Source organism: Diadema antillarum, unplaced genomic scaffold, assembly GCF_040938485.1.
Source record: "Diadema antillarum isolate AM-2024a unplaced genomic scaffold, OU_Dant_1.0 seq00000657_RagTag, whole genome shotgun sequence".
In the NCBI taxonomy this organism is placed as follows: domain Eukaryota; kingdom Metazoa; phylum Echinodermata; class Echinoidea; order Diadematoida; family Diadematidae; genus Diadema; species Diadema antillarum.
The window spans coordinates 300109-326052 of NW_027271569.1; the positions used below are offsets into that span (position 1 = coordinate 300109).

Sequence of the window (25944 nt, forward strand, 5' to 3'; positions counted from 1 at the left end):
GACGGTAACCCGCGTAATAACCCGGACGGCAATTAGACAGTCTACAGACGAACGACGGGCCCTGTGATGAATTTTCGTGAGTGAGAGCCATTGACAGCAGCAAATATCAAATCCATTAATCTCCCTGTCGTTCATGTATGACCTCGTGTCGATAGGCCTACTCGGTGATACACGTTGACGCGCGTGATGAATGGCAAATGTGATTCATTCAATAGTACGTTGTGCGCGTTTGACAGCGCGCCACCGACATCCATATTTTTCAGCAAACATCAATGTCGGCAGCCTGCGCTTTCTGACAGAGGGATCCCTTCTACTCATATCATCACACAAGAAGTCTTCATGCAAGCTGGTGATGTGACTCCTTACGTTTAGTCACTACGAATCAGGTCACAAATTTGTCGCACATCCACGAACACCGTGCAGCGATTGGCTACAAGTTACGTTCACGTGGTTTCTTCCTTGGATTTCGTCACGGCCATCTAGAGAATGGCATGGTAATAGCGTCTATACGATCGAGGGACACAAAGAGAACGAGATTGTGCTGCCTTCGCATCTTCTTGCGAATGTCGTTATTCTCGTTTTCAACAATGTCACGGTTCGAAAGAAGAATGACGCGTGTATAAAAATAGCTTATATTTACAATACATGGTTCGCTGCCTACCCGACGGCCGCTGCTATGTTCCCTCCATCCCCGAAACCACGTGATCCAAGACAAATTTGGTGAACTGGATGTAAATGGCTTCGATCTTTTCGTTGTACCTGTCTTCTAGAGCTTCTTTAACGGATGCCAGGAAGGGCTTCTCGAATTTCTGTATGAAAGCAATGCGAAAGAAAAAATAACAACATACAGATTAAGTACAATGCGAAGAGAAAAGAAAATGTGTAGGAGATAGATTTCGCATCCATTCATTGATTCATTTATTTCAATCATCATCCTAAAAAGAAAACAAAAAGGAAGATACATTGACATAAATATAGTTAAGTTGTAGATATTGATTGTTTTTCCCCAACACCAGCAATAATGAAATTACGTGGCTAAGACATGAAAGAAAACATGAATCATTGCATTCCAGACGATTTCCATTACTACTTCACAGCATGTAGTACATAAATCGACAGCTCCATGTATAGATTTTTGGAATTTATTGTGGTCCTTGAGCAGAGAAACAATACTTTGAAAAATCTTAAACAAATTACACTAAACAGTGTTGATGACATAGGAGCCTCACATATTTCAGAAATGAAGCAGTGTAATTCCATTAAAATACCACTTGCTTCACAAGTTCATCTGTGTAGAATGTATGCATGCCATCTTCTTTTGTTCTGCTTCCTTGAGACCCAACTCATGCATTTTTAAGTTGAGGCTGCATGTCATCATCCTTGTTCATTGCAATATGTTGTAAATTTTGAAAACATTCTTATTCCTCAACCCGATCACTATAAATTCTGAAACCCTGTAGGCCCCACTCGGTATAAGTAATCAATAGTTGTTCAACTGTAAAAGTCTGAAAATCATCCGAAGGTCTCCTTTAATCGAAAGTTTCAATTTGAAAGTATCGGGAATGGAAACGAACGTACGTACTGTACACTTATGTTTCAGTGAAGAGAGATATACCGTGTAGCTCACACTTAGGGATGATTACCCGTAGCAGCTATGTCACTTAACTCTGTCATTGTCAAAAACAATTTTTTTTTCTGCATATCCTAAAGAGATGTCGATGATATCTAAAAGTGTTGGTCCTCTACGGGTTAATTCGCGTTGTACAGGTTGCACACAGATATTAAAAGGACTATGTAATGAAAAAAAGGAGACTTGTGTGGATTTATGATATCCTCATTATCACTTATGTGGCGAAGAATATAAATTCAATCCACATATCTTGAAATATTCTTTTTTCTACTATTTTTCTTTAGACTACTTGGATACACCAAGAAAAAGCCTTCCAAACCAAGATTCTACTCGTAACCACTATTTTGTCAATCACTGAAAAAGTACTAGAATGATTAACAAAGACATTAAACCTTCCCCAAGACCTAGAATAACTTACATGTTTCCCTGCAATGTCTTTTGTCAGTCATTTTATTATGAAAACATGATGCAAGTTATTCTTGTTCGCATTTACACCGCATATGTCATTTTTTATAGAGGAAAACATCAAATGACAGCATCTTTTGTCTGGTGTGTTTCTGGCGCCAACCGAAGGGTAACTGTCCATGCTCTGCTCCGGGGAGGAGAACCGAAAGAAAAAAGCCCTTTTTACACTTGTGTTTCTTAACCCCGGACTTTCTCTGACCCATGACTATCGTTAGTCCCGTACCAATTTTTTAAGCTTTTTACACTCGCCAATTAGTCCCGTACTATCTCTTGTCCGGGGCTAAGGAGAAAACTGACCTTTTTACACTCGTATTTCTTAGCCCCGGACTTTCCAAACCACATGAATATTCATGATTACGCTGTGTACTGTACACGTACACGCACTCACCGGCAGCACTTGATTACCTCGTTTCTGATTGGTCAATGGGGGTCGGACTTCGTCTCCGTCGCTTAGCCCAGGATTATTTTTTCGTTCTGTTTACACTCACTTGCTTGGCACCGCAATTGCGGTGCTAACCCTGCTATTTTGCAGGGCCAGATAGTACCGGACTATCGGTGGGGCTAGCCCACTTTGGCAAAAACGAGTGTAAACAGAAAGTGGGCTAAGGATAGTCCCGTACCAACGGTGGGGCTAAGGCCCCCCTTAGCCCCACCGTTGGTACGGGACTAAGCAAAAATTTACAAGTGTAAAAAGCCCTGTAGATGCCTGGTGGCGCTTTCTTCGGGTCTCCGGGAAACGTATAATCGATTCAGACAGAAGCCAGATGTTTAATTTCCTCCCTACCACCGCTCGCCGAATGTGTATTTGATTCGAACGATCGAATCCAATACGCAGCGCGGTCATATAACAAAGTTTTATATCGATGGCATTTCATAAAACCGCGCGAGATTGAGGTTGCGTTGTTGCTAAGGGAACGTAAAAACTCTATGGTCTTCCGATTTAAACCGATGTAGACTCTGGAGCTACATTTGCTGGAGTGTTGGACGTATCAAGTGGGACTAGTGATGCGTAGGCTAAAAATGCACGTTTCCTTATCATTACTTCTCACCTCATTTTTGTTGTGTTTCTTTGTCTTCCGATGCCTGTAACGAATCATACCTTTCTCGATATCATCATGATGAATTTCGGGGCATATAATACTGAATCAGCCATGAAAATCAATAGATCAATATAATGCCATAATCATGTTCTCTTCAACAGTGCGGAAACACATTTTATGCGACTTGTAATGATTTGGTCAAACAACAGAAACGAACCTGAGATGATTTCGATGTCAATGCATTTCCATTTGCCGATGGACAAGGCATAGGCGATTAACTCCCCCACATCAATCATCCCCACTCCCATGGCTGGATAGAATATAGACTGTTCTCATTAACAAAGAAACCCATTTTAAATTGTCAATTGACCTCGATTTCCACTTCAAGGATTAATCGATGAGTCCTGTGTAATCAAATCGCGAATTAGTTTCACCAAGCGATGCAGGTAAAAAAAAAGAAGGAAAATAGGGGAAAGAAGGAGGATAGACAAGGTAAATACTTATTTGGAACTCGATGCCACGCTCGTTTTACTATACTCTCACCAGGTACCAGCAAATTATACTGTCAAGTGGGATTTCGGAGGAATATGTTTTGGCAGATTTACGTACGACCCTGGTGCCCAAAAGCGGCATGTACGTTATTTTTCTTAATGCATTCTTCTCGACCTCTTTTACACTATACACCTGCTGGAATTTTGGCGGCCGACAATAGATATAAATCTCTATGCATATTGATCGACAATGAACAAACATGACTTTAAGAAACACTGAAAAACTAAACTTTACACAACATTCTGTTCATTCAAGTACAAATATAGGTTTTCCCGGTCAATTTCATACTTTTGTCATTCAAGTTCCTATTCCGAGCATTCGATTTCACGCATTCCACGCTCGCAGCGCTGAATCAGCAATCAAATTCAAAATCCGGTCATTCGAATTCACTATCCGAGCATTCAAATTCACTGTCGGAGCATTCAAATTCACTATCGGAACATTCAAATTCACTATCGGAGCATTCAAATTCACTATCGGAGCATTCAAATTTAAGAGAGGAGCACGCATTTCATCAATGAGCATTCAAATTCATGTCAAGCTGGCGACGGAATCTCGTCGGTCATTCAAATTCGTGAATAGGCAACCATGTTCCAAATAACTGCATTCAATTTAAAAGAAGTCCTGAATTTACTTAGTTTGGGGCCGTGTATGCACGTGTTTCTCATTTGGCTTTGAATATATTGGGATTTATGATGATTATTTATTTTGCAGTAGAGGTCCACCTGTTCATTGACAATTTTTAACTCGCGCTCAGCAAAAAGGAATATACAGGCACATGTCCCTCGGATTGGACATAAAATGGAGGTTCCATATGTGAGAGAGTCACAACGCATGCACGTAAAAGATCCCACTTCATTGTTATTCACCGCAGAGAGCAGAACATCCAACTGGACCCCTGGAAGACCAGCTATTGCAGCTGAATATGGGTTATCCAGCCATCTTTTTTGATGGAAAATGAAACAAACAAACAAACATTAGGCACTGTATAGACCTACAGACGAGCATGATACGGAGGGTTGGTTGACACTTTCGAAGAAAAAAAAAAACAATTTCGACTATAATTATTGACACTGATACATGAACATTTTATACGTCTTGTTTGTTGTGTATTGCTGTCTTATTAATTCACTTTTGCGGGATTATATGAGATCATTGTGTGTCAGTTTGTCTTTGATGAATTGTCATTATGGGATTGGTGTTGGGACGTTGACAGCATGCAGTATCATCAAGAAATATGATTGAATTGCCGTTGTGTTGTTTGGATGCACTACTAATTGGACATCACAATTTGAAATTTATTGAGATAAAAAAACACAGAGTACATGAACAGAGAACAATGTAGAACCCGTAAACAATCATAATTACACTATATGCAAGCCTTCATTGGTTGTGTTGGCCCTTTTTCCTTTCTTAAAAGTCTACTCCATTTTCCTCGTTAAATTGATTGCACGAAGTAGGAACTTGATCGCCTAAAAATGAATTTGAACGCTCCAAACAAGCTCATTGGGACTAGCACGTGACAATCGCATGAATTTGAATGCCCGAGTAGGAAAGTCGGTGCTCGCATTTTGAAATTGAATGCCCAATCGTGAATTTGATTTCACGAAAACGAAACAGAACGCCCATAAATGAAATTGATCGCTCGGATTCTGAATTTGAATGCCCGAATATTTTCGCGTGCGTGCGCTGCGTGAATTTGAATGCACATTAATGAATTTGAGTGACAAAAGTATGAAATTGACCGGGAAAACCTATAGTATTAGAAAAAAAAGTGAACATGATTTCACGTTTGTTGTGGCTGCTATGTATAGGCCTATACGCAACACAGCAAGAAATTGATGCTCTGCCAGTTATCTCCAAATTTTCACAAAATTGACAAAATTAAAGAAGGCGGGCTTGAGGAGATGAAACATGAGTCGCTCGAATTACACAACTTAGTTTAACGTTGACAAATCGATGTGAAAAATCGGTTTTAATTGATTGCAACTGTAAAACACGCCGCCCTGCCGCATTGTATTACATGATTACGAATCTATGATAACGATCCCACACCTGCTGTGTGAGCTGATGCATGACTGGTTAGCGCGTTGCTTTTACAAAGATGGCCATTTGATTTTGACTGTACACCCAGTCAGGTTAATGCAAAGATATTTTTCTCCTCCTCCTCATAAGCTCTTTGGGTGAATGTGAGCGTTTTGGTCGTAGTGATTCGAGGGGGTCGGGATGGGATGTGTTGGTGAGAATGACTTAAAAAACACACAATCAACTCTTTTTTTTCCCCTTTTTTTTTGGTTGGGGGGGGGGGTTGGAATGGGTCGGGAGATAGGGTCTAAAGGCAAATGATGAGCTATGTAATATTATCAAGTGTGCACTATACTCGACTGTTGGCTTCTAAATGGCATTGCCTACAACTATCATTGCCTCCTATTATCAAGAAGAATCTCAAAAAGTGAAGGTATGGGTAAGTGGGTAAAAATTTGCATATTTTCCTTTTCTTTTCAACATTTTTAATGGATGAAAAATAAGATATTTTTGAAGTCGGCAAAAAAATAAAAGACCGACCAAAAAGCTGGTAAAACTGCCGAATATTGAAGGGATCCAAATAGGATCCTGAAAATCACTCGTAACGTAATGACACGTACCGTTGAAACAGACATTCTCCCATCAGTAATTTAAGGAAAATCAAGGGTAGAATCTTGAATTGCTGCATCCGCTTCATCCATCTGTCACCCCGGGCACTTGATATTTTAGTGATCATGACATGACGAACCAATGACTAATGGAACACGAGGCGAGGTCGTTTGAGAATGAGAACTGTGAGCTAGGTGAGGTATAGACACGATGCTTCGCTATGACCATGGGACAACGATTGCAATTCATTCGGAATTTCGAGTCAACCATGACAGGATTCAATTTCATCACGACCAGTATGGCATTCTATTTATTATGCTTTTATGTCTATTACAGTTGACCTCAGTGTCGTGCTCACCTTGACTTTACATGAATTAATGAATATATGAATGAATTAATAAAATGGACCAAGAGCAGAAAGAGGTCGAGGAGGGTCATGCAGTCAGTCCGCAGTGGTAGAACCCGCGAGGTACATTTCAGAAACTCGTCCGTTACGTCATTAGATTTAAAGAGGAAGTCCTCCCCCAAAATAAAAAGCTCTTAACGAAAGAGAGATAAAAAAATACCTCCACAACGTTCCGAAAAATGACAAAAAAAAAATCGGGAAAGAAATAAGGAAGCTATGACATTTAGAAATGTCATACTTGATGACGTCATGCCCTCACAATTTTTCATGTATGTTATATATAAAATTCAGTGTTTTTTTTAATTGTTAGCTAATAGGGGTAAAAGCACATTCCCATACCATGATAAATTAAAGTTAACATTTTCTCCTTTTTTATATTCTGAGTGGTTTTCAAAGCAAGTTTTTTTTTGTCATTTCTTTACATGAAATGAATAAGAAATTGTGAGTGCATGTCAACTTGCTGATTAGAATATTCATAACGACTGGTAAAGGAAGTGTTTTCCGTAAAATTTTGCCATTTAAAGATGTAATCGAACTTCCTTAACTCTTATCCGATTTTGATCATTTTTGTACTGTTCTGCACGGGATATTTTTTTCTTTTTCTTTTAAAAAATGGATGGAATTTTGAAGTGGATTTCTTCTTTAAGGAGATTCTGCGAGATTTCACGAGAGATATGCAAAGGGTCAACACAACCAGCTGATGTGTTGTGCATGTTCTAAAGTCATCCGTCGACGACAGGCAAAGTGGTTGAGGAAATGCATCTCCCGTCTTCGTCTTTATTTGTGGCCTCATGTTTCACTGATTAGTCATAATCAAAAAATCTGGTAGTGTAATCTCGTGATCTCATGGATTACGTCAAATTCTGACCTAAAAACAGCAACAACAACAACAGTATCTTCGTAGCGTTTTCATATAGCCCATATAAACGTTATGAGCAAAGACTACAGCATAATGTGTACAGTTAAAATAATACTAATGATAATATGATAGTAGAATGATAAATAGTAGAACAATAATAGAAGACGTGATAATGATAATAATGATGATTTGATTTGATTTGATTTGATTTGATTTATTTATTCTCTATATGCCATTTTTTCAAATACATCAACTTTCTGCTATTTCATTAACAAAGTACAAAATACCGGTAGTATACTTTCAACAATTTTCATCATTTTCATCAATTATACAATACATCTGTAGTATAATTACATGAGTAACATGTTAATAATTTGCATACAGAACGATTGCCAATAAAAAGCGCAACGCTTGACTGTTTGGCAACCGATAACAAATAACATTACAATGAAGAAAAACAAAAGGGTCTAACATGATGCTCGTGGAATAAGGGTTAGAGAGAGAGACAGAGAGAGAGATGATAATGATACTACTACTACTACTACTACTACTACTACTGCTACTACTACTACTACTAATAATAATAATGATAATGATAATAATAACATCTATAATAATATCCAAGGTAGCCACATTTCAGCGTTGACACTGTTCTACCAAGATAGCCCTGCCATTATTATTACCTTAGCGTTGCCAGGTACCCACTTATACACCTAGGACAAGGAGGAAGAGTAAAAACAGCTTTTCGAATGACGCAAGCATCGGACTGGACTCGAACTTGGATTGTCAGAATGAAAGTCAGAAAGTCTTATCCACTATGCCATGAAAAGTACCTCATATTAATTCGACGAATTGGGAAATAGGTTATGTGAAAAGCTCATCGATTGAATACTTAGACCTATCAATGCGTTTTGCATTCACCAAATGGTCTAACATGTACCATCTTAGTATTGATAGTTCATTGTCTAAAGCTATACAGTCATAATGGAAATAACGAAAACAATAAAAGAAATTATTACTCTTTTTGTTATTCAAAGTTCAATGTTTCTGGATATTTCTACCGCAAACTCATAATAATCGTAAAAAAAAATATTGAAGATGATAAGCTAAACACTATAAATGCCAACATATGAGCCTCTAACATATCTGAATCTTAATTTATCTCTAGTTATTTACGTGGACGAGCTGTAGGTTTCCGGATGATTGCATGTTTTGTTGAGGACTTATTTGTACTAATGCATCGAAAAGCATGAAATCTTTTAGATGAAAAGAATGATGCTCGAAAGGAAAATGGTTTCCTTTGACCATGGCAATACCTGTAGAGTGGAATAGTGGGTTGATGTAATTTCTCACTTTTTGATTTAATAAAGTTAAAAGGGAAATTCACGTAGAATGAACGTAAAATTACATGTATAATTCATGGATTTATGCCCTTACTGGGGAAGAGACCAAAATAAGCCCCCCCCCCCCCAAAAAAAAAAAAAAAAAAATCCCCAAACTGTCCGATGTTTTTTACTATACAAAGAAGACAGTCATATTTGGATGAATTTTCATTATTCATGAAGACATTTGTTGTAAATATACCGTTGAACGCTGACAATAGGCATGGTATAGGGAAATATCGGCGTTTTTGCCTCGACTTCGTATTAATAGTTTGGGGCAGATGCAAAAGCTATACCGCACGCCAGCAGCCCACAGGATAGTACAGCGACGTTCCCAGCAGCTCTACACTCAAAAGGCGGAAACAATTCCCAAGGCTGACGGCAACAGACCGTTGCGTCCGCAAACCAGCTCTCATCTAACTGGCTCACTGATAAAGAAAAAAAAAAAATCTTTTATAAATGGTGTTTGGTAGGTTGCCCAGGGCAACCATCGCCTATTAAGGAATTACCTAACTCGATGTCAGTTATTTTGCTTCGATGTGGGATCTACTCGTCATTCACTCTGTCTTCCAGCCCTGATTCGATAATCCGCAGTGGCATCAATACGAATATAGCTTCCAGATATGAAGTTTTTCAAAAAACAGCAGATTTAGATGTTGCTGGAGCACGAGTGCTTGCCGGGGGGTCGGGTAGAGGATATGAAATAATTGTCGAGTGAATGCGGAATAAGAACAATTGTGGGCGTCATTTCCGGCCAGTTGATTTTTTTCCCCTTTAAATTTCATATTGCCATAACAAGCAGGAGAGGTGTTAAAGTGAAAAATTAAAGGACAGACCGGTGTGTATATGTCTGTTTGCTTGTTTTATTTCAGCACATATTAAAAAACATTAACACAATAATTATATGATACAAACTTGATACTGTATATAAACATACTCATGAACGGTCTGAACTTACGACTCATATTTTCAGTGGACGAATTTTGAGATACTTTTACAGACATTATCTGACGGAGAAAAAGTATAGCCCTATAGAAGAAAATGCAGGAGATCGTTATCAAAGAAACCTTAACTTTAATACAAATTAAATTTACTTCTGCACTTGTGTGTGTTTGAATGTAAAGTTGGGTGGTAGACTTGTTTTGCAGACTAATGGTAGTAGGATTTAAAACAACAGAATCTGTGTTTATTTTTTCATTTTTTGATAGGAAGAAAGATCAAATAGATTTAGCATAAAGAATTTTCAAATCAATTAACAAATTGGCGGACATGTTCTGAACTTTTCAAATCAAAGATTGGGATTTTGATTATAAATACAGAACCAATGCAAAAAAAAAAAAACAATTTATGAAATAATCTATCAGCCATAATTATACCAGACTCTGAAATCGTAATAAAAGGCAAAGAAAAACAATCTCTTTAAGAAATTAAACCACTAAAAGAAGCAAGTGGTAAAGTGATATATAGAATATCACAATATCATGATTCAATGTGCCGACATCGTTTTTGCCATTCCTCTCAAATGGGGTGATTGATGTTGATTTGTTCACGGAGAAAGCAATAAAGACGTATGAAATTAATTAGAGGAAAGAGAGAAGCAAGAGAGAAATTAGTGTCATCATCTTTTTCATCATCTGTCCATCATAACGCAAGCACAGGGCAAACTAATAACCGCATTTCGTCCAGCGAAACAAGCGCATGACACAGCTTCGTGCACCTGCCATCTATATACTTGCGAGGGGAAATAAAAAAGAATATCGCCGCATCCGTTCAGGAACGTTGCCAGGGGCAACCGTCGGAGCAACGACTTCCTCCCGCGAAATCCTCAGGATGAGACTCGACAACATCAACAAGATCGATAAAGACTGTAAATGCTTTGCCCAATAACCCGTCAGCGGTCGGTGTTCATAATCATGATTGTATTATGCAAGATAAGTGTGTCAAATTTAGTCACAATAATTTGCTTTTCAGTCAGATCATGCTGCTGCTGCTGATGTTTTGATGAAAAACAACGCTGTGATGATAACCATAAAAATGATGATGTCAATAATGATATTAATCATAAGTAATTATTATCAAATACGGTAAAACGACGGCATTATTGAGGACTTTTTTTTTCGAGACATCTTTTGACATCGTTGTATGATGTGATATAGTGTGATGCAGTAACGAAGACTACATCCTTGAGCCACAGGCAGGCACGAGTTTCACAGATCATTAGCAGATGTAAAATATCACTCTGATTGGCAGTCACTATCAAATCAATGCGTGAATGCAGATATTCTTTACCATGCGGTTTAGTACATTATTTTGTTAAAGATTTAATTACCTGGTATTTATTTTCTTTTTAGGGGTAATATACCTCGAGAGAGGGATATCTTATTTTTTCATTTGTTCCATTTTCCATCCGAGAAGATCGCGGGATAGCCCACGTTCATCCAGCTACACTAGTTGGTCTTCCATGGGGTCCAACTGGATATAAGGCGGGGCCATTTCATCGGGTTATTAACCTTGCTCTTTGAATGGATGAAGCGGGATCTTTATTTTCGTGCATGAGTTGTGACTCTCTCACACACGGGATATCCATTCTACGTCCTTTCCGTGTGACAGAGTGCTTTGCCTCTTGTTAAAGAGAGAGAGAGTCGGTATGATTACACACAACATTAAGACTCGGGAATCGAACCTGGTCGTATGGACTGGGAGGCAGACCGAATGAGCTTATCATACAGTAAAAATAACCATTACCGAGGTTTTGTTTGTTTGGTTTTCATCCGTGGATATGACAGATCCATAGTTACCACATGCAGAGCAACAATTATAAGCAGAAATGTGCTCCTGTTATCAACATTTGGTAAGTTTAACAGCAGAAATGTGCAGTTGATTGCACGTTTGTTTACTATAATAGTAAACCACTATAAGGTATGACCGATGTAAAATTTACAGTCATCAGATTTTGCAAGTTTTCCCAGAAACACAACTTTGCCGAACAGGCAAAGTAAATTCGAACAACAACAAACAAAAAATATCACAGTGACGCACGTACTGTCCTTGCATTGTTACATTTTTTTATAATTGTTTTGTTCTTGCGACGTTGAGCTTTTAGGCTGCTATCTCCCTCTAAACCTTGAGGGTACAGTACATGAGGAGAGCTAGCTGCTGAAACTGTTTAAAGATACATGCGAAAAGTCATTAGCGGAGCGAAGTTTTTCCACGGTCTTTTATTTCTTGGCAAACAAAATGCTCGCGGTATACTTAATGCCATAATGCAAGTCTGCCATTGTAATGGATGGGATATTTACATGTCGAAACGTCCGGTGTTGGGTTTATGTTTGTGCAATCTTTCGTTGACTCATTCAATTTTGTATCATGGTCTTACTAATGAGTATAAAAAGCTTCACGTAACAAAAAAAAATCACTACATTAAATTACATACACAGAATTTTATTCCCACATAGCATTTTGAAGTGATAATCTTGGGTAGATGTTAACATTTACACCTTATATTTTTAGCCACTGTAGAACGGAAATGTGAGACTAAATACGATAGCGTGGGAAAGTTCGAATTAGCCGGAAACTTTATCTACAAGAAAGAAACCCTACAAAAATAGAAACTTATCAAACCTTATACGAAAAATAGACATTGATTAAAAGTCTTCCTGCGATGTTTCGTCGGAGTGATAAATTGGGTAGATGTTAACATTGACACCGTATATTTTTAGCAACTGTAGAACGGAAATGCGAGACTAAATACGATAGCATGGGAAAATTCGAATCAGCCGGAAACTTTATTTTTATGAAAGAAACCCTACAAAAATAGAAACTGATCTAACCTTATACGAAAAATCGACATTAGTTACGTTCAGACGACAAGCCTTTAACCTCGAGGTTAAGCTCGTAGTTAGGGACCGTGTAGACGCACTCGTAGTTAGCTAACATCGAGGTTAGCTCAATGTTAAGAGCCACGAGATATCTCAGGGTTAGTGCTCTAACCACGAGCCGCGGGGATCCCCACTCGTAGTTAAGCACCGTGTGGACACAAAAATCAACGAACTCAAAGGGGCAGGAGTTTAACCTCGAGGTTAAGCTTCGTCGTGTGGACGCACGTCGAAGTTAGGGGGCAAGCGCTTAACCTCGAGGTTAGGGCTTGTCGTCTGAACGTAACTATTGATTAAAAGTCTTCCTGCGGTGTTTCGTCGGACTGCCCGAAAGGAGAAAGTTGTAACTATTGGTATGGTAGGAGTATTATGGTAATTGAGAATTTCTGATAACGCATAAAAGGACAAACAACAACAAACAGACCAGGAAGGTCTGTCCCCTATAGCGGGTAGTGTATAGTTACTTGTCATTTCCTGAATGTTTATGGATATTAATGATAATAATATTAATGATAATAATAATGATAATAATAATAATGATAATAATAAAGTACATTTATAATGCGCCTTATCTACATCATTACTGATACTTTCGGCGCATGAGAACCTGTAAAATTCAACACATGCTGTGTACACATAAACACCTAATATAGTACAACCCTTCAAATCCAGTCCATAGGCCTATCCAATATTACTTATTAAGAATTAACCAAAATATTCAATTCAATTCAATTTCAATTCAATTCAATTCATTTATTTTCATACTTCTCATTTATGAACATTACAACAGAAACCAGACAAGTTCTTTTACCTTGTGAACAATGTGCAGAAAACAAACAATATACATGGTGATAACACAGTAATTACATGTAATGATAACTGGTCAAAATCGAAATCGAAATGGGGTTGATCAAAGAGAAGTATGACGGGACCTACATGAAAGCTAGCTTGTTTGGCTGTAAGCCCCGAGTAATCAGTGTTTGTGAAAAAGAAACGGAGAACGGATAGAAGATAAGACCAGAATGATGATGTAAGGTTGCCAAATTTTATGTAATAAAAAAGAAGAAGAAGAAGAAGAAAAACAAACAAACTATACATTAATATGAACTTACTGTGACCGAGCCATCATTATTATACAGCCTACTTTGGTATATATACTATGAACTATTGTTGCATTAAAACTTTCACCAGGATATGATCAGTAAGACACAAAAAGTAACATGTACAACTATTAAGCCATTTGGTGCCTGCCGTCAAGCTCTGCATAGAAGGTTAGAGAGGGGTAGAGGGAAAGAGGAAGAGAGGGAAACGAAGTAGAATGTGGAATTGCTAATGATGAATTCAGAGAGCCCGATGGCAAGATCCTAAATGGAATCTGCAACGTGTTGACAAAATGTTTGATTGGACAATAACATACCACAGTATTACATAAGACATTACGACTGTTCAGTGTCTGCAAAATATGCACTCAATAAAAACTCTTTTAATTTACGTTTAAAGGAATATAAGGACGAGCAGCTTGTTATTTCGGGGGAGAGGTCATTCCAGTATCTAGGGCCCGTATACATTATCGTTTTTTTTTAGCGAAAATTGTTCGAGTACGTGGAAGGTGAAATGCGTCACTTTGGCGGGTAGGATAATTATGAATCAAATAGTTTTTTCTGAACATGCTAGTAAAAACACCCGGTAACTCGTTGGCAGAAAATTTGTACATAAATATGCCGACGTTGTAACTGAACAGATCTGATCAATGTAAAAGAATTTGAAACAAAAAGCTAGCTAAGGCAATATCACACATACTTGTATTAATGAAATAGGTTTCCTGAGACGCTAGCTGAATCTCGGAGTATATGTATCATATGCAACATACACTATTTTATATTTTGCAGAAAACAAAGCAATATACCATTTCATAAACAATCACCATTTTGCACACCATATAACAAAAAATTAAAAAGGTTTCAATGCAACATTGTTTTATTAGCATTAATGCGAGTAAGATTTCTCATTCTCGGGGGCATTTCTACTGGATAAGATGCCAACGATGTTTGAGAGTTTAGTCATAAGATTCATACCTCAGTCAGAAAAAGGGGAAAGGAAAACAGAGTCCCCAAACCCGTCTCCGTGCGGCACTTGGTGAGGATGAAATTGTCCTTGAACAAAATGATGACCCTGTTACTTTCTTGAAAAAGGGAAAAAAATGTAGAAAACGTCCTTCCGGAAATGTGTCAAATCAGCTTCATGGAGAAAGTTGGGTAGTGACGATCGCTATACAGTGATAACATTTGCATCCCTTTCTTGCATCCCTTTCCAAGAATTGAAATCACTGACCATGAGAATATTCTCCATATATTTCATATTTTGTTATTCTCTATATATTCCAAGTCTAGTTGCTCCTGACTCAAGCGACACAGTGATACTTGAAGAGAGGGTTGCTTCGATGAGGCAGCAGCTATTTCGGCATCAGAGGGTGAAACTTTGGGCTTCTTGATTATTATTATTATTATTATTATTATTATTATTATTATTATTATAATACATATAGATATATATATGTCCCTGTCTTTTTATACAATTACAAAATTATGCTATACGTATTCATATATATAATCATATTTATATTTAAATGATGCTCTAAATTGTGTTGTGATTCTGATTAAGCCACAACTGACTATGTACAAAAGTTAAAAAAACAAAGTCCCTATATAGGTTTAACTCTATGAAGAAAAAAAATTATGGAATATTATGCAGATGAGAGATATACTTATTCTGTATCAGGTATTCTCAACAAGTTCGGTTTAAAGTGGCAGTCACTCCAATATTTGTTTGTGTAAATGTTTACGAGAGAAATGTTAAGAAAAACAAAGAGATTATGGTTGAATATTTTGAGTTTGTATTATGTTGACATGGGGATAATAAAATAGTCCATGGAGGGCTAAAAAGTTGGGAAAAAGATTTATATTTATGTACACACACACACACACACACACACACATATATATATATATATATATATATATATATATATATATATATATGTGTGTGTGTGTGTGTGTGTGTGTGTGTATGTGTGTGTGTGTGTGTGTGTGTGTGTGTGCATATAGAGATACACTTGTATATATTATACATTACATATTATGATAATGCAAATAACTATGAACAAAAAATATAATGGATAATTGAAGTTTAGGCAATTTTAGACGTATACGGTGCACACGTCCATTAGACTAACACCCTTGAAAGTGATGGTGTATGAACCAGGCGCAAAAGAATCATTCAAATCCTTAAAAAACAAACAACAAATAAAACAGAACAAAAACAAAAACCTGCCCGAACGCCAGAGATATAGATGGCATCGTGTTAATGTGTATTTCGTTCTCCCCATTAAATGCACGACACAGCTGCGCGGCAGAGGCAATTTCCGACTCTTCATCGTGTTTTCAAGGACGTCGTCATGGAAACGGGATGAATCAAGAGTTGACAACAACAACAACAACAATAGCAGCACCAGCGACAACAGCGTGCTCACGCGAGATGGATGAATATCATGGAATTCTCAACTACTGAGTGTTTGCCTGTCCGGGGGGCTGAACGTGGAGCACGGCGTGAAATCACGGCGTTCAAGGCACTGACTACGAAGGTCAAATCTGACATCAGAGCTGCTTCATCGTGCGACGGTGAATGTGCCGTGCTATTGGCCCTTCATGATAATTACGCGGGAAGAAGGAACACGTGCCTGTACGCCCTTCTTGGGAGAGAATATTTCATAATACGCGGTGTAGTTATATTGGACGAGTTGAGAAGTAAACCCCATCAGTGTGTGGAAACCTAGCGGAAGTTTGTCTCTTCATTCATGAATGTCGGTCAACCCCATTCTTATTTCATTTTTGCACACGGAGAGGAACAAAAGGAGGGACAAAGACGAAAAATTAATAACTGCATCGTTCATTTTGTCATATGCTTGTGCACCTGCTTACTAATTCGAAAAAATCTTGTTTCGCGAATTCATATGATACCTTAAAATAACCCTTTTTAAAATTGACATCCGACTTTGATAATTTTGTATATTATGTATTGTGATATATATATATATATATATATATATATATATATATATATATATATATATATATATATATATTGATTCACAGACAACGTGGCAACGTTGTTCAAAGGAAATATTACGAAGTTTGATTGACGCAATCTTGAAGTTATATAACGTCTTCTTTACAATTACAGAGCAATCAAAATAGCAACGTTGACAAGCTACTGATATAGTTCCAAGAGAAGTTTTCAAAAATAAGACCAATATAGTGCGTGCTTTTTGTTTTTCTTTGTGAGGTAATTCAAATAAATGATAACGGGAAAAATGTTCGTAATATTGTTTTCCTCTGCGCCTGACCCCGAATTAGATATCATAATTTTTTTCCCAACGCAGCTTCAAATAAATACAGATCTTCCATATAAATCTGTAAATCATTGCGGTAATCATTCGAATTCAATACTTTATTTTGTCATTTAGTCGTATTTCTATAAATTCCCACAATTTGATATCTTCAGCCGTTACCCATTATTGCGTTATAGTTCTTACAGATGAGTACTAGGTAATTTATTTTATTCCACGGCGTTAAAAAGAACTATCAAAGGTCTCGGGGAAGCTGACTATGTACAATGTATCCTTCAGATATATAGTGTAGATAAAAGAAACCGTGCAGTGAAAATGGATGTTGACTGGTATAATACCTTGATCATCAATTTTGTGGCCAGTAGAATATATGAACATATGCCATATGTAGATAACTTGGATACACCCCATCAAAAAATCTAGAGCCAATATTCTACCAGTGCCATCATTTTTCAATCATTGCTATGTATAAGGTATGCTATCATGATTTTAAAAAAGACAGCGGAATGAATCTTCGCCTGTATAATCATAGACCGAACATAACTTGCATGTTTCTCCACTCTGTCTTCTGTTAATCATGATTAGTAACGTGGAAACATGAAAGTTATGTTCAGTCTGGGGAACGGTTGAACATCCCAATATCTTTTGTTAATCATATTAGTTCTCTGGCAATGATTGAGAGATGACGTCACTGGCAGAATCTTGGTTTGGAAGGATTTTTTTTGTGGGCGTGTCAAAGTAGTCTAACGAAAAATAGCAGGCAAATCATTATGAAATATAGTATGATACATAGGCCTACTTAGATATTCATTTGACCACTTCAGTGATGTTGAGGGTACTATGAATCAACACATATCAGCATCATATATTTGTATTATACAGTTCCTTTAAGCTTATGTGAGCGTTGAAGCCCCAAGACACGATCTATTTGTGTGTTGTTGTTGTTGTTTTTGCATTTTCATTGACAGACATAAATTATAGCAAACTCAGTCAAATGTTAGTAGTATTGGAAATCAACATCAACTCAGGAATAACTTTTTTTTTTTATCATATTAACAAAATTCAAAAGAGAAATATCAATCAAGTCTTTCTCCCACCCACAATGACAAAGAGAATCCGATATGGCATATAATTTAATTCACTCAACCACTGCCACTTACCGAGCCACGTTGAATTTCGATAGCCGTATTTGTATCTTACATGTATGTATTGTGCGTGCATCTATATGTCCATTTACCTATTAATTCATCTCTCCCCCTTTCTGAGAAATTTCAGAGAACCGTTTCTGGGAAAAGGGTCCCAAAAAAACTGCGCGCAATTCATCAACCAGCTCTTCTCATTACAGACACCGAATAGCATTGCCAATTAAGGGGGAAGAGTGGATTGTTCTTTGATCTTAGTTAATGTCATTCTCCCCCATGAAGGCCTTGGTAGCTTTGCCAACTCCCTCTTTTTGGTGATGTGATATCACAGTGATTATGTAAAGGATCGGAGGTCAGTGGTGTATATGTTACACAGGGCAATATCTTAGTCATTGGTCATCGTTGGTTTATATACGATTTATTTTTAAGTATCACTCATTCGTTTCCTTTTTGGAAGGGGTGTTTGTCAATTATCATTTATTATGGTTTTATTGTTAATTATTCAATATCATGCACGTACTGTCTTCGTACATGTCTTGATTGGCAAGAGTAATGGTCAACGCATGGTTTGGGTGTGCGCGTGTATGTGTGTGTGTGTGTGTGTGTGTGTGTGTGTGTGTGTGTGTGTGTGTGTGTGCGTGTGTGTGCGTGTGTGTGTGTGTGTGTGTGTGTGTGCGTGTGTGTGTGTGTGTGTGTGTGTGTGTGTGTGTGTGCTTGTCTTGCTAAGTAAATCCGCATTCATTCATATAACATGTCTTTCTGCAGGCTACTGTATTATAAACATCAATTCAGTGGTGAGACACTAAAATTTGTACTTGTCGCTTGCATGAATTGGCGCGAGCTGTTGGTAGTACCGCTGCTTAGTATTAAGCAGTCTGACATGTTTGACGGGTTTTAAAAGCAGACTAGCTCCTTCTTTTTCTCGCGATCTCTGAATAATACAGATCAAAACCTGTGATATTGCTTACGGAGAGAGAGAAAAAAAAAAATGCAAACTCGATGCTCAACTTTAAAGAACAGCAACAAAGAAAGAGTTCAAACACAAAACCCTTTACCATTATATTACATCGGATACTCCCGACGTCAATTAAATTGGTCCTTTCTTTATTGTTGCCGGTGACAGAGAACTTCTTAAAGTGACTTCAAGTCATCATCACAATATTATTGCTTGCAAACAATCGCAAAGTGATAGCGGATATTTTCATGTAATGCTTTCAATTTCTGAAGGATTACGTATGATGACACTTAATGGCATGAGGGTAATGATCGTTGTTAAGAATCTTCGTCAATTCGAAAATGAATTGAGATTCGCTATTCTGAAGGTTCATAATTGTGAAACACACAAATTATCTATACCTGGATGTTCGTTTATCCGAAAATGAAAAAGGATTCGTTATTCCACAGTTTCGTTAATCCGAAAATGAAAAAAAAAGAAGGCTCGTTAATGCGAAATGAATCGAAGATGCGTACTAACGAACCTTCGGAATAACGAATCTTCCGAATAACGAACCTTTGGAATAACGAATCTTCGGAATAACGAATAGTAACCAAAATGGGAATGCCTATTGAGGGTTTGTCTTTTACTTCTTTTCTCTCTTTTTTTTTGGGGGGGGGATGGAGGGGAATATGATTATATTTTTCAGTCTTTTAAAGCTCAAAAGTTCTTCTTTTGTTTTGTTGCCATGTTAATGCTTCGTTGTGACCATGAATCCAAAGTGTATGACGGCGGAGAACGTATTCATAATTCAGTTCAGCCGTTATAATACTTTGACAAAGAATAGAGGGTTATCACACTTTTTAAAGCTTCGTCTAATAGAGCAATACACGTTGAGCGACGTCACCGGAAAATCATCAGTGGGCTCACGGAGTGATTATTACAAACCGTTAACAGCCCCGAGATCGTAATCTGGTGATAAAATGCTATCTCTTTCTCATAAATGTCCGAGTGCTATAACACATTTATGGCTCTTATTCACTAATGCATCGATCAGCAGCAGCTATGATGAATCGGGTGACAAGGGTGATGGCAAAACCTATCGCTAACACGAACAAGATACTTTGTCACTGCAGCTAGTCTTGTACGAGACCATCGGAGTATTTATTCTATGGCACGTCGATTGTTTAAGTTACTCAAAATGACTACCACGCCCACTTGGGAGGGAAAACACGTTCTTCCTTGGGATTCCCTCAATCAAAGTAACAAAATTTATTATAATTTGCTTTCTTGATGGGATTGTACGTCTGTTACATAACTATTACAAAATATTTGAATTGCTTTTCCATTTTCCCCCAGGTATTGAAAATGACGATGATGCTACTTGTACGCAGAAGTGACTGTTCAAGATTTCGTGTCCACTCGAGTTAACGTCCGCAATTCAAGCTTCCATGATGCTAACCTGCTTAAAGGTTGTTCCATCAAGAGCGAGGTTTCATTTCTTTTTTTAATCAAAGCATAGGGCATTCGATCGTCAGTATTGAACACAAGGTACTTCCATTGCTCCTTTATATATCGTCGCTTTCATTACAAAGAGCTAATGACATCTGCCTGGAAAACGGTGCATCAGCGAAGTGTTGAAGTCAACGACCTTTCAAAGGATTGAATTCGATCTTGAAGCAGCGTCATCTCCCGACATCATCCAATATGCCACTACTTTTTGAGAGGAAAGAATTTTCGACAGTAGTATGATCCATCAGCCGCCCGAGGTCAGTTGATGACGATTTCCTCTTTTATGTGAACTTTCTGAACTGTTTTTGATTTGATGAAGACATTTTTCTCCATTCTCTTTCTTTTTGTTTAATTTTTTTTTTTTTTTTTTTGGGGGGGGGGGGGGGGGGGGGGGGGGAAGCCGGCAGCGCAAGTTCCGAAGCAACTTTATTTGAAGACAGTCTGCTAAAATTTAATGTGTTTGTCCGGATTGCGACGCAGGCGGCAGGCTCACAATGATTATTTAACATTTTGTACATCTTCGCTCCACATGAGTCGAAACATTTAAATCGATTAGCACGACAGGATCGGACTATAGAAACTGATCTCTTATCCAGAAATGAACCTTTTGTTGTTGTTGTTGTTGGGTTTTTTGTTGTTGTTGTTGTTTTTTATTTCTGGATGTTATTGATAGGAAGAAAAACATTTCCTTTTTCATAAGTCGCATAGCATGATTGGAAATCACAGAAACAAACATTCTTGACAACAGTCAATGACAGAAGGAACAAAAGACGTCTGATTTTTTTTTTTACTGTACAATACAACGTGCGTTAACATCGACACAATTTACAAAATCCTATAGAACAAAAAGCGAGGGAAGATAAAAAAATAGTCTTTAACGCATAACAATATGGTATCCATGTTCAAACAAGGAATGAATTTGCGTAGGCTACCAGGTAACCAGAATGGTCTGTCAAATCGGGGTAGAATCCATTCATTTGTTTTGTATTGCACGCTTAAACAAACTGTTTCTGTTAATCTTGCCAAAATACCAGGCCTATCACTGTCAGGTGGATGTGCTGGCGAGCAGCATTTACTATAGGATAACATGAATAATCATTGCACCGCAGATACTTATCTCAGTGAATTTAAAAGCCATCACGCCTATTGGTACAAATCACCTTTTTCCTGCTCATGCGCATGGAAGTGGAACTACAAACTGGTCTTAAATGTGTGAGAGAGTCACAACCCACTCACATAAAAGATCCCGCTTCATTCTTTCATCGCAAATGCAGGGCGCATAGCCCGGTGAAGTAGTCCGCCTCAAAACTGGACCCCATGGAAGACCAGCTAGTGCAGCTGAACATGGGCTATACGCGAGCCATCTTGTCAGATGAAAAATGACAACAAGCATACAAACACATAAGGGGGAAACCAGGTAATCATAATACCAAACAATCTCTAAACGTGCGGATGGCATTCTCTTCATTACGGTCTTCCTCGGTTGAAAGGGTCAAACGAAAAAGTCAGCTGACTTAACACGCTACGTCATGTATGGTGTCATGAATGCAACGATAGATATTAGTCATCTAAAAATGGCAAAACATACTTAGATAATATTGTCCATTTACACACCTGATACTAAAGCCGCGGTACTGTTTTTTTTTTTTTTTTTTTGCTTTTAGAAGTACGAAACTGTCATCACTGTCATGACATAACGTACTAAGTAAATCCTATACAGACAGCCCTATATTGACTGATGTATTAAAATCAGCTCCGATGGTCATAGTGATGTGAATGACATTCCGCTCTCTAACATTTGTTCGGGATCGACATGCTTTAATTCAGGCTTCCACCGCATCGCCGTCGATGGAGCACGCACATTTATTTTAATGCATTCGCTCGAAGATGGAGTGTCCTTACACAGCAAGTGAGAAACATCACAATACAATGTACTTCTTATGAGTTCCTCACTCTCCTGATTTATTCATCAGATCAGAGGTACATTGCGCTGAATATCATCATCGTCCTTCCCCTTTCTCAACTAGTAAAAAAAAAGAAATATGCAAATTGGCAGACTGACAGACAAGTAGTCAAACACACACGCACACACAAACGCATAGACGCAAGCATGCACGGAAAATGTAAGCAACGCCGCGGTGTTGGTAGATGAATGCCTTCCTCGCTAGCGGCCTCTTTCTAGTGATTGAGAAGCCTATCTGAAACAGGTGTCCCTACTGGTTTATGCGCGAATGTTAGATGAAAAGTGAAATTTTACTTTCTCATCAAAACGTCACGTTTATCGCGAAGGAAAGATTTGCACCGTATTTGCAATGAAACGGTTTTTTATATAAACACAAAACATTTTACCACCAGGGAAAGTAGCTCGTTGTTGAGGAGAACAGAAAGAAAAAACTAATAATTTCATCTTACCATCATTGTGTCAGCTTCTATCATGGAATGCTTCTTCCCTGTCTTCTTCAGCAGCGATATCGCCGAGTCGACATCATTCAGCTTCTCGATCACCTCGTCGAAGACATTCAGAACCATGACGGCCTGGTTCTCGAAGGCCATGTCGTTTCGCAGCTGCTGTTCCGTCTTACCCTTGAAGGACGGGAAGAGGTCCTGTATGCTCGGGTCTTCCTTGTACAGTCTAACCAGAAATAATGATGAAAACAAATGAAAGTAAAGTTAAATAGATAGAAAATAGTCATTATGATATCACTCATTGATAAATCCTTTTTAGTGATTGGTCTATAAAGCGTCGTGTGACCAAACAATAAGGTGATATATTGCTGTGATGTTAATGATGACAATGTTGAAAATAACCACGATATAACAACGAAATGATTGACGAGGGAAAAAAAGGTCCCATACCATGACCTCATTCGTGATATAGTGCACTATAGCATGCCATCGATCGATTTTCTTTTTTAACAGATGGCATGTTTACATTTCTATCGGTATCCGCTTATGTTTATAGTCACATGTGAAATCCTGGGTCCTTCTGTAACAAAAACATCATTACTTTCGTCGGGGATGCTCCCCTCAAAAAGTAGGTTCCTTCCATGTTATCAGTATATTTTTCTCATACATTTACGTGTTTGCGTGGATACATAATCATGTGTACATTTGTGTGTGTCTGTGTGTTAAATAATCTAGCACACATGTATGTAGAATTCTTATATCACTTTCCCGTTGTGTGCCTCTGCCATATTGATAATGATGAATTTTTGTACTCGGTGTAGCTCGACATTCTTGATTGTTACCCGTGGCAAGTCGCCCTTGGTGAGCCCCCAACGGTCGGTGTCGCACCATGCTTGATTCCTCTCATTACCAGATGAACATGCATGATGCCTTCTGCATATTGCAGCTTCTTCGCGCTTAGTATGATGAATAGGATGATACGATCAAGAGGCTTTGAGGAATAGAATTCCCTTATGAATATGCACTTCGTATACAAAATTGTAATGAATTACATGTATATGGATCACTTTCTTACAGCGCAGAATATATGCGCCGTCGAAACTGTATAGTGCTTGTAAAGACGGCGCGCCGCGGCGTTGGGATAATAAGCTATGCATTTTTGCGGTAAAGTAGACCTCCGGATGATTTCCAAACTTTTACATATGAATAACTATAAATTAGTTATACTGGATGCAGAGTTTCAGAATCTATAGCGATTGGGATGAGCAATAACAATGTTGCAAAATTTATAACAAATCACAATGAACAAGGATGATGACATGGCAGCCTCACTATAAGAATGCACGAGTCGGATCATAATCATACCTCAGTCAGCGCACTGGTCTTAATGTCACAGCAGTCAAGTTTAAATATGCTATCAAGATTTCTTATTCCTAATTTCCGTATGGGGTCCATGACAGAAAGAAGTTTATGATTACCATAACCTGAATCTGCATGACGTGTAGTTACTATGGAATCAGTCAAGGACCGATCGGTAGTGACTCTGGTTGTTACCGCGGCAACTGCAATTATTGCAACTTAACACCACTGGCAAAGCTGTCTGGGCAATAGACCAGACCACTGATCTCAGCGCGGATGATGGTTAATTGTCTATGCCTTTCACGATTATGCCTAGGGATCTTTGGTATTGTCTACTGTGATCTCTACTTCATTGCTATTGTGGATTTTCTTCTCCCCCCACCCCCCCCCCCCCTCCTTTCTCTCTCTTTCTCTCTTTGGCCAACATGTCCTGTCGATCTCGGGTAGATCTGACGATCACGTCGGTTTTGACGTCATACATGAGACTGCCTGCCTCGCTCGCACGTTCTTGGATACATAAATGCAAGTACAATAAGTCATCCAAGGTAAATTTCTTCATTCTAAAGGACTTAATGAAAAGAAAGACATAGACAGAGACTGAGCCATGTGCAGAGGAAAAAAACTAAATCCTCCTTCGCAAACGTCCCTGAACAATCATGCTTTGTTTCATCTGGTTTTTTTTTTTTAATCGCGTCATCAAAGTTATAAATGTCATGACAGCGTGTAGTGGGGAGTTGCATGATTGTGTGGGGAATTATTTTTGTCCGCTCGACTGTCACACAAGGCTTTGCTGTGCTCTACTGCACTGAAGATCGTAAGCTCGTACTTCTTTCATTGTATAATACACGCTGAACGTTTCTCCTTTTTTTAGACACCCATGCGCATGCGTTTCTTGAGCACCGTGACATTTTCGTTATCCGCTGCAGCCTAGTGGTTGTGTCGCGGTCTAGCAAGATGGAAGCAATGGGTTCAAGTCTTACTGGAAAGACATTTTCAACCTGCGATATCAACAGACGGCAACATGATATCAATATTCTCTCTTTCTCACAAAAAGTATATGAGAAAGAAAGACGAAACAAGAAGCAGAAACCCGTGTGTATTTTGAATTCGTATGTTATCATATTACCTTCATGTTTTTCCTCGTTTTTTGTGCATTTGAGATGATGACTTACCGTCGATAAATTTTGATTAATGAGCAAGTCATCAAATTAAGGTAGCTTGTACCAAAAAAAAAAAAAAAATAGACTGATAAAGTAATCTCTTCAAGATCCCCATCTATATAGGCTGACTCACAATCATCTGGTGGAAGATTCTCTCTCTCCCCCCTTTTTTTTAATCTAATG

The 25944-nt window shown here is 38.1% G+C and overlaps 1 protein-coding gene across 1 annotated transcript in view; it reads right to left on the minus strand.

Annotated features, from left to right (window-relative positions):
• Window positions 1-674: 674 nt before the first annotated feature.
• Window positions 675-25944, minus strand: part of LOC139736592 (globin-like) — a 66689-nt gene continuing 41419 nt past the window's right edge. Inside the window, exons 2-3 of the mRNA XM_071647338.1 lie at window positions 23249-23468; window positions 675-809 (exon numbers count right to left, since the gene is read on the minus strand). Of these exons, the coding sequence (XP_071503439.1) occupies window positions 675-809; window positions 23249-23468 (355 nt within the window). The remainder of the gene's footprint in view (window positions 810-23248; window positions 23469-25944) is intronic.